Here is a 17,175-nt window from a genome sequence, read left to right on the forward strand (position 1 = left end):
AAAAAAAAAAAAAAAAAAGTGTTTCATATTATAAAGAAAAAAAATTGCAGATTGCTGCTTGGGAGAGGGTTTAAAAACGTCCCTGCTTGGCATCTCCGATAGCACCCCAGACATCGAAGACAAACTCGTCAGGGAAAGCAAAGTCTCCAAGCGCCTCATCGAGTGCCATGGCAAAATCATCCGGGTTCTTCTTGTCTTTTCCCACCTCCACCATAGTTGCAGCTGTAGGAAGACAGGGGTCAGTGAGAGGAACATGTACAGACCATGCATTTTGCTGGTCCATTCAAAGACGACAGCCCAACTAGCTCTACAGGGAGAAAGGACAAGTTTAACATAGCCTGTCTGATCACCTGATTCAGCTGTCACTTTCTGTCTGAAGTGCAGCTGATGAAAAACTTATGAGACTTTTACAGGCAGCAATGATGCGCAAATACACATAAATCAGCTGCTAGGTTTAAGAGCTAAATAAAAGCACAGATTGTTACGCACCCAGTTCAGTGTCCCGGATCCCCATGTAACTTTCTAGCAGGTCGTCCACCTTCTTGACGGCTTTCTCCTCAAACTCCGTTGGCTGCAAACAGCAGAGGTTTAGAGTCCGTGAGTGTCAGTGAAGCAGATGACGTGTGAGAGTGACAAAATGGCAAGTCTGTGTACTTACCACTTCCTCGACAGTGGCAGGACCTTTAGAGCGCAGTCGCAGCGTTCCCCTGCCTGCAGCAATCCTGTTCTCCCCGGCCGGTTTGGAACCTTTTGACCGTGGTTCAAGCATTTCTGTCAAATCAAATCAGTTGTTAAACACCATGAAGTACAAGACACACAACTGCAATTTACCAGCAGCCACAGAAATGACATCTATAGCTGCGGCAGTAGATGACTACATAAAACTGTTCATTTGCTAAACAGACACTATCAATACATCTTTCATTCTTATATTTAAACAACAGAGTATATGTTTATGTTTGACCAATTCAAGTAAAATACATTGGGAGTTTTTGAATAGGGTCTTTTAAAACTTGTAAGCTATAATGGAATTTTGAACCTGTTTTACTAAATGAAGTCCAGTTTTTTTTTACTACTTCTCATTCTTCATACAAAACATTGTACATAGTGGTGAAACCCAAAACCTTCTTATACAATAATATCACAGTCACAGACTGCAGTGCTGAATGGAGCCCTCTTCGTTAACATGACAGGTGGACTCTATATTTCAATACTTTTCTTGAAAAATCCATAGCCACTGAGGTAGAGCGCTCAAGTTGTAGATGGTGAGTTTAGTACAGGAGGCATTACATTAACTGGGGGAGGGACAAAAAAAAAAAAAAAAAACACCACTGGTGAACCGCTCTCAGATTTTGTCATGTCCGGGTACAAAATGAGCTAATGCGCCCTGGCACTCTGCCTTAAAAGCTGTTCCTGTTCCCAAGCCGTGGTTCACGTGGCGGCGTAGCGTCGAGAGCCTGCCAGCCTCTCTAGTCAGTAATGGGCCATTCGCACAGGGGGGGTACAGTGACCGCGGAGCTTTGGGGACAAAGCACCAGGAGCGTGTTGGTGTGTACAAGCCTCTCCACCTCCAACCCCGAGGACTCCCCAGGAGGACCATATGAAGATGGGTTATAATGACTGCTCTTTACTCGTTGTCACTGTTTAACTTTGGTGCCGAGGACCTGTGTTTCTGGCCCACTTCCATTACTCATGCTTCATGTAGCACTTGGGGACATTCAGGACTTGTTCTGGCTGTCAACCTGTACCTGCCTCAAACCACCGAGCAGTACATTCCCGTTTGGCACAAGAGCGGATGCAGTCATTGGGCTTGGTATTTTACTGCACGCTACCTCATCTGAACGCGCAGGCCCGATAGCATCGACAGCAGGAGCGGAGGTGGTCTTTGAGGTAGAGCAGCTAATGTGGAACTTCTTAAATACATTTGCATGCTCTAATGCACCTGGCTTTAGCCGCTGTCAGATGCATTCCGGTCATCATAAATAAGAAATGGCCTTATTTGAAATAATTGCTTGCTGTCGTGTCCACAGACATCTTCAGTTCTGATGCAGCATTTGGCTGAAACGACACCCTCTGCAATATGATGCTACGATCGGTAGTGTTCACAACAATAAGCACTCTGAGAATCAACTGTTTAATTTAATCTGTACTCCATTTTTCAACATGATTTAATGTATTACCGTTCCTTTAACGGATATTTTGAGATGGTCCGATTCACTTTCCCTGAAACCATGCAGCCATCTACATTAATTCTTAAAATGACTAAACTGGATCCTTGCGTTACAAATTCTCAAGTTACAAATTTAAAGATCCGCACATTTAATTGCATTTTCTTCACTTGCCTAACATTTAAAAAATTGTGGTTGAATGTCACCTGAGTGTGTGTCATACCCTATGTTTTCAGGAGAGCCTTTGGATCATACCAGCTCTGCACAGAATTAGCAATTGATGAAAATGGAATCAAGTCTAACAGACATTTTTGAAATCATTGTGAACAGGCTTAAGGTACCAAATGGATTTGTAAGTCAATGACCTAACTTGCAGAATTTATAAAAGAATATACAAGTTGTAACTTCAAACTTCAAAAGATTGACTACTTTACTCCAAGGTGCTACCACAGGTGCCCTTCTTGTATTTGAACTGACAGTCTTCAGGATGCAGCTGTGTCCTTATCCACTAAGTCATGCAGATGGCTATAGTAAACTCTGAAGGAAACTATAAGCAACAGTACAATTACTATCCTAACAAAAGTACAATTTCCCATTCAACTCATCACCATAACACACAGGGTGTCCCTCTAAAGCTTCTTCTTCAAACTGAGTGTGACATTGCCTCTTTACCAGTCCCAAGACTGAGAAAGTGCAGGTTGGTGACTGTTATGCTAGCATTGCAAGCGAGGAAATCATGGGCTGGAAAAAATCTCACTTCAGAGCTCTGAGTTTGCCCCTTAAAGTGTCTGGAACACATGAGAACTGGCATTCACAGCAATAAACCAAACTGGCAGTTCTTTTTAAGATGAGTCCCGACTTTGGGTAAGAGCATCTATGTCCTAAAACATACAGTAAAATCAGTGTGCTTTTATCCAATTCTTACTCATTTAGACAATTCTACCAGAATAGCTCTGTGCAACTTATTTTTTTCCAAAGAGTACTGCAGTAAGGCACCTCTAGAAACCTGAACCAGCAACCTTTTGGTTACAATCAGTGTCCTTAATCACTACTCTGCATTATTATGAGGGCAAGTCAAAATGTATCCGCATTCATTTTCATTTGACCAGGATTGTACTTTATGTTTAACATTTATTTATTAAGCAGACGCTTTTCTCCAAAACGATTTTCACTGAACGCTATGTAGTGTTATTAGCCCTCACACCTTTATTCACCAAGGTGACTTACACTGCTAGATATACTACTTACAATAAGTCACTCATCCATACATCAGTGGAACACACACTCTGTCACTCACACACTCACTTTTGCAGAAACCTTTAGTTTAAAGTACTAAGAACATTTAGTATCAATTCATATTTAGGTGACACCTTTGTCCAAAGAAACTGTTGGCCACACTATACTAAAAAAAATTACAATTATCCACCCATTCAGGAAAGACACACAGCACACACTCACACACTAAGGGCAGTTTACAGTCACCAGATTACCTGAAACAAGTCTTGGGATTGTGGGAAGAAACAGGCATACCTGGAGAAAAGCCACACAAACACAGGGAGAACATGCAGACTCCAGACAGACCGAGGCCAATTTCAACCCAAATCTGAAGCTACAATTGAGAAGTTGTGATGTGCCAGTGATCCCCATTGCACCACCACATTGCCCCATTACCTGCTGCAATCTTCAGAGTGCTGTCTACTCCTGAACACTTGTGAACCAAACACTGTCTCCATGTTCTGACCAGGGCAGTCATTTCCATGTGAGTCCATGGTTGCAAGAGACCGATTCACTCAGGGCACCACGTCAGACTGTAGTCTAGGACATGCTATCTGACACAAACAGGCTAGGAGCGGGTTGTGCCAATGGAGCCAGTGCGCTGTGCATTAGTCCAGACCTAATCCATCATTGAGGAGATCACTGATGTCAGCCTGTGTGGATTCTTGAGGGCAATGATAAAGCTTTCAGTAAAACACTGAGATCTGCACCACCTGCTGGATGTGAGGACTCACGGCACCTGCAGAGAGGAGGCATCAACCTACAGATTGGTCAGTGCCATCAATAACCGGCAAACTCAAACCAGATTGACGACTGTTCATTCCCGAATGTACACAGAGAAGACCCTTTTCCCCCGGTGGTGTTTTGAATTGCGGGGGCAAGAATGTGACAAAGAGAATCACACTGGGAAGTCACTTTTGAGGACAAGTGCAGGTTTATCAGTTGGTATAGCTTTCTTTTGAAAACTGGATTTTAGGGCTGTTCGTTTGCCTCGGCCAGTTCCCTGTCAGGTGGGATGAATTTATGGGATTATTATACCCTGTGATAACAGGCTTTCTGTAATGATGGCCAGATGGCCAGTAATCCTGCTAACTAGAGACCAATACAGAAGCATCATATTTGCTGTATTTCTGAACATAAACGACTGCCCACGCTTAAAATATTACAATGCAAGCACACTTTATCCTGTATGGCTGTTTTTCTATTTTCAGTAGTGAGCAGCTGTACAACCAATATGCTTTGGAAAAGCTAAACTATAAATATTCATGAGTATAACAGTTTTAAGTGGTTTCATTCCTCATTTTGGTAGAAACAGGAACCATTAAGCTCATACTAGAGTTATGACCATGGTGGGTTCTGTGAACTCAGTTTGCTACTACAATTTCCTGTCCTAATCAGCTCTATCAGTGTCACATTTTTAAGGACAAAAAAGTACGCAGTCCACAATTTTACATGCAAAACAAAAGAATAATAATAAAGAAACTAATTCGGAGGGGCTGAACTGTCGGAACTGGGTCAGTAATGGATTCCAACAGACACATGGTCCTTAATCTGAGTCCAGCCTGGCTGCAAATGAAGAACTCACCAAAGGCCTTCATGGGTTCCACCAGCTTGAGCGTGAAGGTTTGTCCACGTGGCAGCTCCTTCAGCATGCGCGCTACCTCGTAGTGCCGGGTGCCCACTATATTTTTCCCATTGATTGCCTCTATGTGGTCACCAACACAGATGACCTTTACGCCGTCCGCCACACTGCCCTCCTTGATACGCTGCAACACCAGGGTGAAAAAAGGGGTTAGACAAGGTGGATCTGTGTGCAGTAACCAGTGCTGCTCAGGGGCAGGTGTACACACTTGTGAACTGGTGATAATCTCACTGCTATGTAAGGAATCACAGGGTAAATGGGTTATGCCCCAGGAGTTGTACTCCCACCTTAGGCCTCATGGCAACAGCTGCTTTTCCCACTTAATCTTGCCACATGATGTGCAAGGTCTACTGTTTTACTGCAGCAAATGCCACTATGTGAAGGTTCTGCAACGTATATTCTCTTACCGAAGTCAGCTTCAACTTGCAGCAGTTTTTGTTTGTGTGCTATTTTTAAATTTTTAAATGAAACATCACTTTAAACCAGTTCCTAAATAAACACTGAGGTGGTTAGTGAAGACACTGCAAAGTGTAAAACAAACTTCCTCTCTGAACTGAGTCATCCATAGGGAGCCTGCTCCTCACAGATAACACTGTGTCTCTCACAGGAGACTGTTTCCAGATAAACAGTTTGGAATCTTGGTGAGCAGCATCACCTACTGGCAAAAATGTGCTCTTTAACCACTGGCAGCATGAAGAGGGGACAGCGAAACTGGGGCACTGCTTAGTGGGTCATGGACAGCACTGCATTCCTGCCCACACTAATCATCATGGACCATCTGATTCATTCATTTGCAGTACTCAAAAGAACAGCAGCAACAGGTCAAGCCTTTCATTTATAGAGCTTCCAGTTCAATAATTACCAAGAACATATTTTTTCTTGATATGGAAAAAAAGATTCATGTTATACACATCATCTGTGTATAACATGAATAATATTAATTCATTTTTTACTTAAAATCCTTCAATTTATGGGTACACAGAATGCAGGTCAGGTCACTTTGATTTCAAAGTCTGACCTATTATTCTCACAAATGGTTTTTAGCCTTATACTGTGTGCGACTTTAGAGCTCTGGAATAATTAATACGATGAAAGAAATCCTTTTACATTTCCAGCTTTGAGGATTTCTAGCTCACTTGCTGTGTGGAACCAGTGAGCTGCAATGCAGCATATAGACACATGATGCCACTTCAGACACATTTCAGTTTGTCCACAATAATATCTCAAGTACTAGGGCTAGTAATTTTGTGTACCCACTCTTCAAAAGATTATCAGAGAATGTTATACCATGTCACATCTCAGATTAAAAACAGAATTAGCTTTGCACTAATATTTCTATCTAGTTGGTATACTCAGCAGAAAACTATCTTGCTTTTGCTCATTTGTCCAGTCTTACATGTTCTGAGAAAAGCCCTTCCTTCGCCCTTACTGAACCCACATTAAGGGCTATAGCACATAAGTCAGCCTGCCTCCCGAGGACTCCCTGGCTCACCTACCTTGATGAAGGCGTACCCAGCTCCGTTGTCCGTGATGGTAAGCCCCAGGGCATCCTCAGCCTTGTTCACTTCCACCTCCTTCTTGATCCCTTTTATGTGGGCAAAGATGAAGTCCTCCAGTCCAATCTGTCCACCGAGTAGCTTTTCCATGTCAATCTTGTGAGTGTTTAGAGTGCAGAACAGGATCTGAGGGAAGACAGCAGAGCAACCCACATTTAGTTTACTGTGCAGTGTTTATTTTTTTATGCAATTACATTTCTGAATAACCCACTTTCGCTATGCTACACATCAAACAATACATGATGGATTTGGTTATACTGATGAGCAGGGAAGAGGCAAAAAGTGACAGCCTGTAAGCTTTGAACTGAGATTTTCTTCCTCCATACTTTGTGGTTTTTCAGGTCGCTTTGGCATTGCAAGAGGGTCATTGACAAGCTTCACCAAACGTTAAGAGTGAGGAACGAGACCCCACTTCCCACGAGAACCATCAGTCTCCTTCCACAAAGCATTCTAACAAAAGTTTGGAGGAAGCATCAAAGAGAGTTGTCTTCATCTGCAGGTTACACAGCCAAGAAGCATCAAACCTGCGATAGACTGAACACGATTAAATCAAAAGAACAATAACTGAAGTAAACAGCAGAAACAACAAAGCAGCTTGTTTCACGGGGCTTTTATACAACACATCCATTACTTTAAAACAAAAAGACCTCAAAACTCTTTTCAGCAAAGGGGGTGATTTACCAAGATTAAAAAAAATTAAAATGCTGAATTAATTATAAACCAATATCCTTTATGAATGGAGATACTTAAACCCACGAAACAAAATACAATCTGTAGCCCCCTTGGTAGAGTTTATTATTTTTGTAATGCAGTAATGAAAATATTCAACATTCATAATTCAAGATCAACATTCTTATAGACAGAAAAAAACTTCTGTATAAAAAAGACTTGGACAAGGCATTTCCTTGGTATTTATATAACAATTTACATTTATTTAACAGTAACTTTCTCCACAGTACCTTAAGTTACTTAATTTAAAAGGAAGTATTACTTTTAACCTTAACAACCTTACCTCCCCCTCAATAATTATACTTAACACCTTATGAAGTCTCTGTTCTTGTAATATAAACACAAGCAACAGGACATTAGGCTTGTGGTTAAGGGAGGCTAACTCACAAACACCTCTCATTACAGTTATTCCCACTTTTCCTTAATTCTCAGTGTCTCTGGTTATTGGGGGTATTTTGGCAGAAAGAAGGTCTTAACGACAACTTCTCAGCCAACCTTAGTATGAGTGCTTGTTTGTGCTTCAGATACACAAGAGAAAGCGATTCCATATCCCTGGAGTGTTTACTAAGTGTTATTGTGACAGCATGGCCTGAGGGTGACTTGTCCAAGGTTGCCGGACATCCAAACCTGTCATCTCACACCTTTCGCTACATTCCTCTGGCAGGGCAGGGTAAACAAGATCGGCAGGAACACGATACACTGTTGCTCAAATTAGCAGGGCCATCGGACGGCATGGGTGGTACTTTCTAGCTGTGAGTCATTCGTTCCATCTTACATCACAGTGGCACCGGTGAGGGCTCTAAATAAAATGACCCAAGCTCAGGAATTCGCACATAGCACTTCCAAACAAATCATTGAGATCACCTCCACTCATCTAAAAATCACGAGCATGACATGGCAAAATCTAAAAACAGTTACCCCAAGACGAAGACTTCAGCTTTGTTTCAATCCTGAACCCATTTAGAGTACGTACTAGCATTTTAATGCCACAAGCAATGACTGCCATGTCGCGGCAAAACCTGCGTCAACGACCTTGGGGCCCTTGAGTGGAGTGAGGCTGCCGCTCCGTCTGGCCTGCTTTCTATTCCTTTCCTTTGTTGTCGCAGGTTCTGTACACACATCAGCTGACGCAGCCAGGACGGTTGCCCCTGGTTACCGGAGCTTATGAAAAAGGATAGGATTACAAGAAGAGGTCGGGTTGGCTGGTTAGTTTGGTGGTGTTGGTGGGGGGGAGAGGAATGTTACGCAGAAGAGCGAATGCTCCCCGCTCAAGCAAGTGGGAAGAAATCACAATGCGGGTCTGCCCACGGCTGTCGATGATGCAACCCGAGGGCAGCGCTGCACTTCCTCCACGCTTTGACACAGGGGATGTTCTTGGCACCTCCACCTCAAGGTCCAGGGTTCAAATCGGCAGGAACAGCTAGTAGGTTGTCACTGCGCTCAACCACCCCAGTCACCCCCGCACCGTCCCTGAATCACAGGAACTTTGATGCCTACACGGCACTTACACAGCAAAAGCTGTCATTCAATACTGTTATTTTTATGCAAAAATACATTCACAGTTGGCAATAGTTCACTCCAGAGTCTTAACTGAGAACTGTGCTAAAAGAAAGTGGCACTTTTACCACAGCTTGAGAAACAGGTTTTGCCAGTAACTGGATAGTATTTCTGTACATGCGGGGCAACCCATTCATAACCCTCTGAATATATGGACAGAAGCAAGTGACATCAGTGCAAAGTTACACCTAGGAAATGATTTAAGAATGACAACAGTATCAACTACACACAGCTTGTATTCTTGTTACTCAAGTTAGTGACTCATTTAAAGTTTTAAAAAAAAAAAAGACAACTGCTGTCATTGTAAGGTTAAAGGTTGAAAGTACTGAACTTTTGCAGTCTTGTGGAGTGAGGCAAAGGATAGCCACAGAAAACCCTTACTTATTAAAAGAATACTAACGTATAACATCTGAATGCAGCTCACCCGAGTTAATTAAAACAGGAAACATTGACACAATCCATTTTTCAGCTGACATGTTGAGTAAGAATCAGCAAGGCATTTTTTTTTTAAAATGCTTTAACATGTTAAGTGTATGCAAACTGATGTATATTAAACATTCAAAACAAAACCTATGAAATCACTGGATTATTCATTTATTTGACAACCTGAAAGTCGGGCTGGCAAATTTAGTCCTCAAGAAACACAGATTATGTTGGTTCCAGTTCTGCCTCAGCAATTAATTACTTAATACACAAAGTTATTTGGAAAGTAAGGCAATGTAATTTGTTTCTCAGCTGTAAATCAGATGCTGATTAAAATGGACTTGAAAACCTTTAGGAAAGGAGTTCACCTATCATTAGTCTTGAACCCAAGTCTTTATGTGTTTATCCAAATATAATTAGAATTTTTACTGAAACTGTTTCAGAATTGGCAGGTTTAGTAACATTGGGTAAAAACAGGTATAATAATGAATTTCCTTCTGTTTTTGTCAATATTTCCAGGCAAACTGCTGCAACCCTTAAGAGACAGCCACATGGATCCCAATATAAAAACAACAACATCCTGACACCAGGTCAGCTTTGGGACACTTTGCAAATCTTCTAGGATCCGCACTGCGCCTGCAGCACCTAGGCAACGCCTTCACCTGCACTGGGGGAGGAGGACAACCAATTCACAGACACCTCAAGCTCACTGTTATTCCTAACACATCCCAGCTTGATTCACCTGTTCAGACATGTCACCTGAGGGCTTCCACATACTTTGATTTTTTAAAAAAATGCTGGCTGTGAATTTGGCTAGGATGGTACATTGCTCATCCCTACTTAGATTCCTGCGTGTTGCAATACCCCAGTAATTAATGAAGGTTAAACCACGGGGTCAGGCAGAATTCCATTTACACCAAATAAATGGCAGATGAACTACGAATTTTGCACTAAGGTCAAAGGACAACCCTAAATCAGATAATGATTTATAAATACTTTGCAAGGGGGACACTGATTTGGCAGCACCACTAAATTATGTCCTGAACTAAAAAGTCATACAAAAACAGAAAGGTCTCAGCGAGCCAGAAAAGATAACTGAGAAAACCAGGTCTTCAAAAAACCATCGACAGTACCTTTGTATACCTATAGACCCTGGGGTGACCCCAAGCAGGAGGCCACTGAAGTCCACTGGCTGGCCAAACACCCATTTGCTAGAAGAGAACAGCTGCACAGAACGCTCAATTAACACCACAGACAGGTTGTTTGTGCCTCAGCGGGAATGAAACAGAGCACGGTTGGCTTCACACAACACGCTTTGTCAGCACCACCTACCAAACACCCTGGATCTGCGACACACCGAACTTGGGAGAAGAAACATCCTGCAGCTCACATCTGCCATAATCCTTGCAGAGTGACACAAGGCAAAGATGCCACACACATAGCGGAAAGAGACATCATGCATTGTGAGATTTTGGATGATGAGCTGAATGGTAACTTTCGTGTCATTGCAAATTTTGGTAGCGTAGTGGTTAGAGCTGCTGCCTTTGGACCCAAAGGTCGCAGGTTCGAATCCCACCTCCAGCTGTAGCACCGTTGAGCAAGGTATGTCCCCTGAATTGTGCCAGTAAAATTGCCCAGCTGTATAAATGGGTAAATTATTGTAAGTAGCTTAACGCTGTCACTTTGGAGAAAAGCGTCAGCTAAATCAATAAATGCAAAAAGTAACATCCAGTCCTCCTACATTTATGTAGTAAAAGCATAAAGATATTAGCACTGCTAAAAAGTTTTACAAGAACATGTGATCCGCAATGGATCAAACGATTTATTAAAAGCAAAAGATTAATTTGCATTAAAAAAAGACTAAGAAAGGCACTTAAACGCTTGAAAATGCAAACTCCAAACGGACTGAGCTACATTCGAGCCTACAACCCAGGTTACTGTGAGGCAGAAGCACTGTCCATTGTGCCACTGTTGTTCTACATAGACATTCCTTTGTTTTATCTTACTTTATCTCCATTCTAATTACATTATTGTTCAGACATAACCAGGACTTAACGTATATTTATAAAATAATCAGAACAAACAACCTGAAGCTTTAGGTGAATTGATCTTGAACCAGTTGCTGTTTACACTAACACATAAATTCTTGTTTACTTTAAATAAAAGAAAACCATGCACGACCTTTGTGCAGGAAGAGAAACACATTCCAAGCCAAGCAGTTTTTACATTCAAATGATTAAGCAAATGATTTGCTCACTACCAACAGTATTTCACAGCAGCAAACCTACTTCGTCCTTAGACTAAGAGCCACACCCATAGTAAATCCTGTAGCCACAGCAGGGAAGGGAGAAAAAAAATAGACTTTGCCCAGTAAGGTAACATAATTCCTTGCAACTCAATCAAAACATCCAACATTATTCTCACCCTAACAATAAAAAAGGGCAAGTCCCATGTGATGTAAAGGGGAAATTGTACATTCTTTTCAATAACATTGAAAAATGTCAGGAATGAAGTTAATTTCTCTCCCAAAAGTACAATCTGGAAGGGTTCAGTTTGTCTAAACAAGCTCCTGACAAATGCATTCCTAAAGACTTAAGTGTGTGGGCTGGCAACATAGGAATTCAAGGCTGATATATTGTGCCCATAGCATTTCTCATATAGAGATTTATTTACAACTTTATTAAACTTTACAGAAAAGGTGAAATTGCTTAAAAAAAAAAAAAAAAAAAACAGGAAAATTCAGCAAATTACATGCCATCAGTATTTCTGTTCTTCTGTACTCTAGACATGACAGAAGTGATGTAATGACAGTGCTTATAAAAAAATGGAAGTTGCCATAAACACCAGTGACATCTCTAAGATTTTCATAATTATTAGAGGAACACACTTCACAGTACTCCCATAATGCTCTGGGGTGCAAAAGTACACAAAAAGCAAAACTCCCAAGATATTTAAAAAAAAAAAAAAAAATGTGAACGTGAAAACATGTAATCATGAGTTACCTGGAGATGTAGTGATATTTACATATGTGCAGTTCTGGTGAACACTCTACTTTTGTGGGCCAGCCTTACACTATGCTTTGGTAATCCCTGGTTCTGGTTTTATCAGCCCAAACTGAGGCTGTGCCCATGAGGCAGGATGTAAGGGATTTCCTTTAACAGCCTCCGAGGTGGCTCCCTCCATTTGCAGCAGCTGTGTGACACTAACACACATCTGTGACATTCTCAGAGCCTTGCAAGATGTGTTAAGAGGCTTTAAACATGTGAGCATGGGATTCAAACATCTAGTTTGGACACTCATTCAACATACTAGAATGCACTACCATAATTTGGGAGTGGTCGAACAGAGCACCAACAACTGAACGATGCAAACAAAATTCCGTTTTCACTGAAGTGAAAAACAGTCAAGGTCTCATTATGTCGTGCGAGATTAATTCTCACGGGAAAAACCCTTTTGAACTGTCAGGGGGGGGGAATCAACAACTCATTCAGTTCCTGCATCAAGCTGGAATGCTGATACAGTCATGAAAAGAGCAGCTGTCAAAGTGAAAATACTTTGTTTACAAAGACACTTCTACAGTATTTCACGCCAGACTCCGGTGTATAAACAGGAATTACTAGCAGTACCGCACACACACAGTCTGAAACTGCCTGTCCCAAGTGTGGTTGCGGCGAACCGGAGCCTAACCCGGCAACATATGGCACAAGGCTGGAGGGGGAGGGGGACTCACCCTGTACAGGACGCCAGTCCTCCTCAAAGCACCCCAAGTGGGACTCGAAGCCCAGACTCTCCACATAGCGGGACCCGACCAAGCCTGCTGTGCCACCGTGTCCCCCTTAATAGCAGTACTATGTAAATATAAATATTTAAGTATCAATAAGTATATTCAAAAGATGAAGCTGCTTGAAAAGTTCTTCAAACACTTAACAGACACTCTAAATCTGTCTTGGTCGCTCTTGTTTTAGCAGTTGGGGCATAAAACATGCTTTCGGCTTGCAGTGGCTTCAGGAGGTGATGGCCCATGCCACTGATGTATTAAAGAAAGAGTAATCCTAGGCCACCGCAATATCACTTTGGTAACGTCGTAAAGCATTTAAAAGCACACAAGGGCAGAGCGCACGGTGTTCACAGCACTTAAGGCTGAGCTGCTCATTTCATCAGCACTGGGTGTTCCGCAGCTGTCAGACTGGTTCCTTGATAACTTCCTTACAGGTGCAATGACGCTGGAGCATTTGTCCCCCTCTTCAGTGTGGCCCTGACTGATATTCTGGCTTCAGGAAGTAGAGCGGGCTAGCTGCCCACAGGGCCATTCTAACAGAATCTGCGTGGAGCCCTGATCAAAGAGGCTTCACCCTTGCTTATCTGCACACATTCAGGTCTTTTCTCAGCAGCATACATCTATGTTAAAGGTCTGGACATCTGTGCCTCACCCCAGATTCAGTACTTAAAACTTTTGGTCAGCTTTGCTAACTCAGATCTCTGACTGATCTCAGCTCGTTTAGCTGTCCGTTTTTCTTCTTATTTATTTGTTCCTCGCGCCCCCATTTACATTTGCTGTAGCTCAGAGTGGGGAGAGGCTTGAAGTTAGGGGCTGGTTTGGGAATAAAATGTTATGAAATTTTAGCCCATCTCTTTACTAAAATTATTAATTTATCTGATTTTCTCCTAAACAGTTAGGAAACAGTTGCTTTGCAGAAAAGTGTCAGCTAAATGTATCAATTACTTAAAAGTTACACTTACTACCGTTACAAGTTTACAATTATTTATCCATTTACACAGCTGGATAATTTTACCGGAGCAACTCAGGGAAAGTACCTTGCTCAAGGGTACTACAGCCAGCGGTGGGGATTAAAACGCCAACCTTTGGATCCAAAGTCAGTAACTCTAACCACTACACTACCAGCTGTCCACAAGAGGAAACTGTTTGTATATATTAAGACACGCTATTTATACAGGTGGGTTTTCTTACTGTATGAGTTCAGGGAGAGTACCTTGCTTATGGGTACTACAGCAGGGCTGGGTTTTCATTTGAATCAAAGGGGGGGGAGTCCTTGCTTGTAGAGGAATAGATCTAACCACTAGACCACCTGCTGCCCTAGATTTAAGACTGGGAGCTTTCCTTCCCTTATAAAACCCAATAATGGAGACCAAGGGCACGATCAGACAGCTCAGTTCCCAGCACCTCCAGCTCACGCCTGCTGCATGTGGAGCACCTGTTAACCTTTTAATTATGTTATTAATAACAGCCAGGATACTGTAAGAAAATGTATCTATAGTACTTTCCCTTTCTTATTACCGACAAACTTTGCCCGCACTGCATGTCTCGGCAGAGAGAGGCGACGTGAAATATCTAACCTAGCTGTCACTGCGTGCGCGCGCCCCGCCGCCGCGCGCTCACCTGGCCGGGCCGCGCCTCGCCTCGCCTCGCGCCACCGCACCTGGGCAGCCTCGGAGGGTGGGTTCGTTCGTATTTCTTTTGAGAAACTGTGTCTGTGTGGCCCAAAAACACTTGGCTGGGGACCATACGACGAGCGTTTCGCAGCCCTACCTCTGCCGCGTTCAGGTCGAAGACTTCGGCTATTTTGGAGTAGAGCTCCTTGACGTTAGTGAAGCCCTCGATGCGGCCCGTGGGGCTGCCGTGGGCCAACTGCGTGTGGAACACCAGCTTGGGTCGTAGGTCCACGGGCGGCGGGGGGAGTCCAGCGCCGTTGGCTGCCGCCTTGCCCGGTGCCGCTCCGGCTCCGGCTCCTCCTCCGCCGCCGCCGCCGCCGCCACCGAGTTCCTCGTTCTCCACCAAGTGCGAACTTTCCCTCGATTTGTTCTTCTTCTTCCTCAGCCCCAGCGGCATCTCTTCACTGACGTAAAAAACACCTCCAAATATATGTATATGTGTGTGTGTATATACTGGAGGAGGGAGGAAGAAAGTATCTACAACATTTGAACCTGCAACCTGTTGCAAAACACCCCTTTATTTCTTGGCTCAAACTTTCCCACCTTCCAGGTTCCGCTCTTTTCCTCGACAGACTGAACTCACACTTGGAAATTAAACGCACTGAATATTGAGAAGGTGGGCGGAGCGATGGAGAGAGAGGACTTCCGACATCCTCGAGGTGCTGTAAGTGTGCAGCTTCCACGAGCCGAGACTAGCCGCTCCGCCCCGCCCGCAACAATAAGGCCGCTGTTGGGAGATTATGTGCGACGCATGCGTAGTGGGACGCAACTGCACGGAGGGCGATCCTCGTGACGTCACAGAGAAACCTCCTCACCTATCCGAGGTGACACCACCCACTTCGAAACTCGTGACCTGGCCATGTAAACACCCCCCAGGTAACCCTAATTAAAACAGCGGTTTTATGAAATTCAGTTAAAAACTCAATTTAAATTTATGAATGCCAACAGCTCCTCAATCTGTTTCCAGACAGGAAGATCTATAAAGGTGACTTTTTACGACTTCTTTTCTTCTCTAGTATAGATTCCAATAATAATCATGAGAATAGTTAACTTATTAGTAACCTTTATTTAACTATCACCTTTACCCAGTGTAACTTAGTGTTAGAGAAACAATTCAACTGTAGCGTCATTTATTGACCATTACATTTATTCATTTAGCCGATGCTTTTCTCCAAAGCAACTTAAAGTGTTAAGGTTTTTACCCATTTATACAGCTGGGTAATTTTACAGGAGCAATTCAGGGTAAGTACCTTACTCAGGGATACTATAGCTGGAACATACAACCTTTGGATCTAGAGGCAATAGCTCTAACCACTACACTACTGCTTATCCCATACTATATATACACATCAGCCCACACACCTTACTCACCAAGGTGATTTACACTGCTAGATACACTACTTACACTGGGTCACTCATCCTAGTGGAACACACACACACAATGGGGGAACCTGAACAGCATGTCTGCAGACTGTGGAGGAAATCCACACAGACAGAACATACAAACTGCACACAGACTGAGTGGGGATCAAACCCACACCCTCTTGCACCACTCAGGAGCTGTGAGACAACAGCACTACTTGCTGTGCCACCATGCAGCCCATATGTTTTTAATAGAAGGATTCTTACTGCATCAGTTTAAGATAAGTACATTGATCAAGGGTACTGTGGTCAGAATGAGATTTGAACTGATAACCTACCGGTTATAAAGCAGAAGTGCTAACCAGTACGCTACCCCAGTATAAATACCAACAAATGTCTACAACTGCTGGCCCAAAGCTGGGTTGCGGCAAACCGGAGCCCAACGCGGCAACACAGGGCGCAGGGCTGGAGGGGGAGGGGACACACCCAGGACGGGACGCCAGTCCATCGCAAGGCACCCCAAGCGAGAGTCGAACCCCAGACCCGCCACGCGGGGGACACCGGCCAAACCCACCACGCCCCCAGTCCAGTATAAATATCTCGTGAATACAGTCAATACAAAACCACTTTTTAATACGTGGTGAAATGTGTATTTCAAGTCAGTTGTTTGAACCGATAACTTTTAAGGACAAATGAGGCCAGTAGCTGAGGGACGCTGCCTGACCCTTAAAGGAGAACACGTTACAACAACGGTGACAGCGCCCCCTGGCAGCGGATGAGGGCTGTAACAGCGTCTGGCGACCTTGAGCGGCTGAATTCATTAACCTTTCACCCAGTAACTGTTTTTATTCAAAGGTTCAGTCCTTTTTCTACATGTTCCTACCACAGCAGTTACAAATTAAGTGCTATTTTGTCCACCTTTTTATTATTACTACCACTGAAAACCAAAGACCTGCCACCCCCAACAATATAATATGAATAAAATAAGATTTGCGTTATAAACTAATGAGCA

At 43.2% G+C, this 17,175-nt stretch overlaps 1 protein-coding gene across 1 annotated transcript; it reads right to left on the bottom strand.

The window, feature by feature from the left end:
- Positions 1-15,457, bottom strand: gipc2 (GIPC PDZ domain containing family, member 2). The gene is made up of 6 exons (XM_018734670.2): positions 14,899-15,457; positions 6,582-6,767; positions 5,029-5,209; positions 659-771; positions 490-571; positions 1-222 (listed from the first exon to the last, which is right to left on the bottom strand). The coding sequence occupies exons 1-6, from the start codon at positions 15,196-15,198 to the stop codon at positions 71-73; spliced, it is 1,014 nt and encodes a 337-aa protein (XP_018590186.2). The 5' UTR covers positions 15,199-15,457; the 3' UTR covers positions 1-70.
- Positions 15,458-17,175: the final 1,718 nt, after the last annotated feature.

This window comes from Scleropages formosus, chromosome 3 (genome assembly GCF_900964775.1).
Source record: "Scleropages formosus chromosome 3, fSclFor1.1, whole genome shotgun sequence".
Classification (NCBI taxonomy): domain Eukaryota; kingdom Metazoa; phylum Chordata; class Actinopteri; order Osteoglossiformes; family Osteoglossidae; genus Scleropages; species Scleropages formosus.

Excerpts from the sequence above, each read along its gene's own strand:
- gipc2 (XM_018734670.2), bottom strand. The coding sequence starts at position 15,198 with ATGCCGCTGGGGCTGAGGAAGAAGAAGAACAAATCGAGGGAAAGTTCG. Across the intron at positions 6,768-14,898 it reads TCGACCTGAACGCGGCAGAG|ATCCTGTTCTGCACTCTAAA; the intron begins GTAGGGCTGCGA and ends GTCTTCCCTCAG. Across the intron at positions 572-658 it reads CTGCCACTGTCGAGGAAGTG|CCAACGGAGTTTGAGGAGAA; the intron begins GTAAGTACACAG and ends TGCTGTTTGCAG.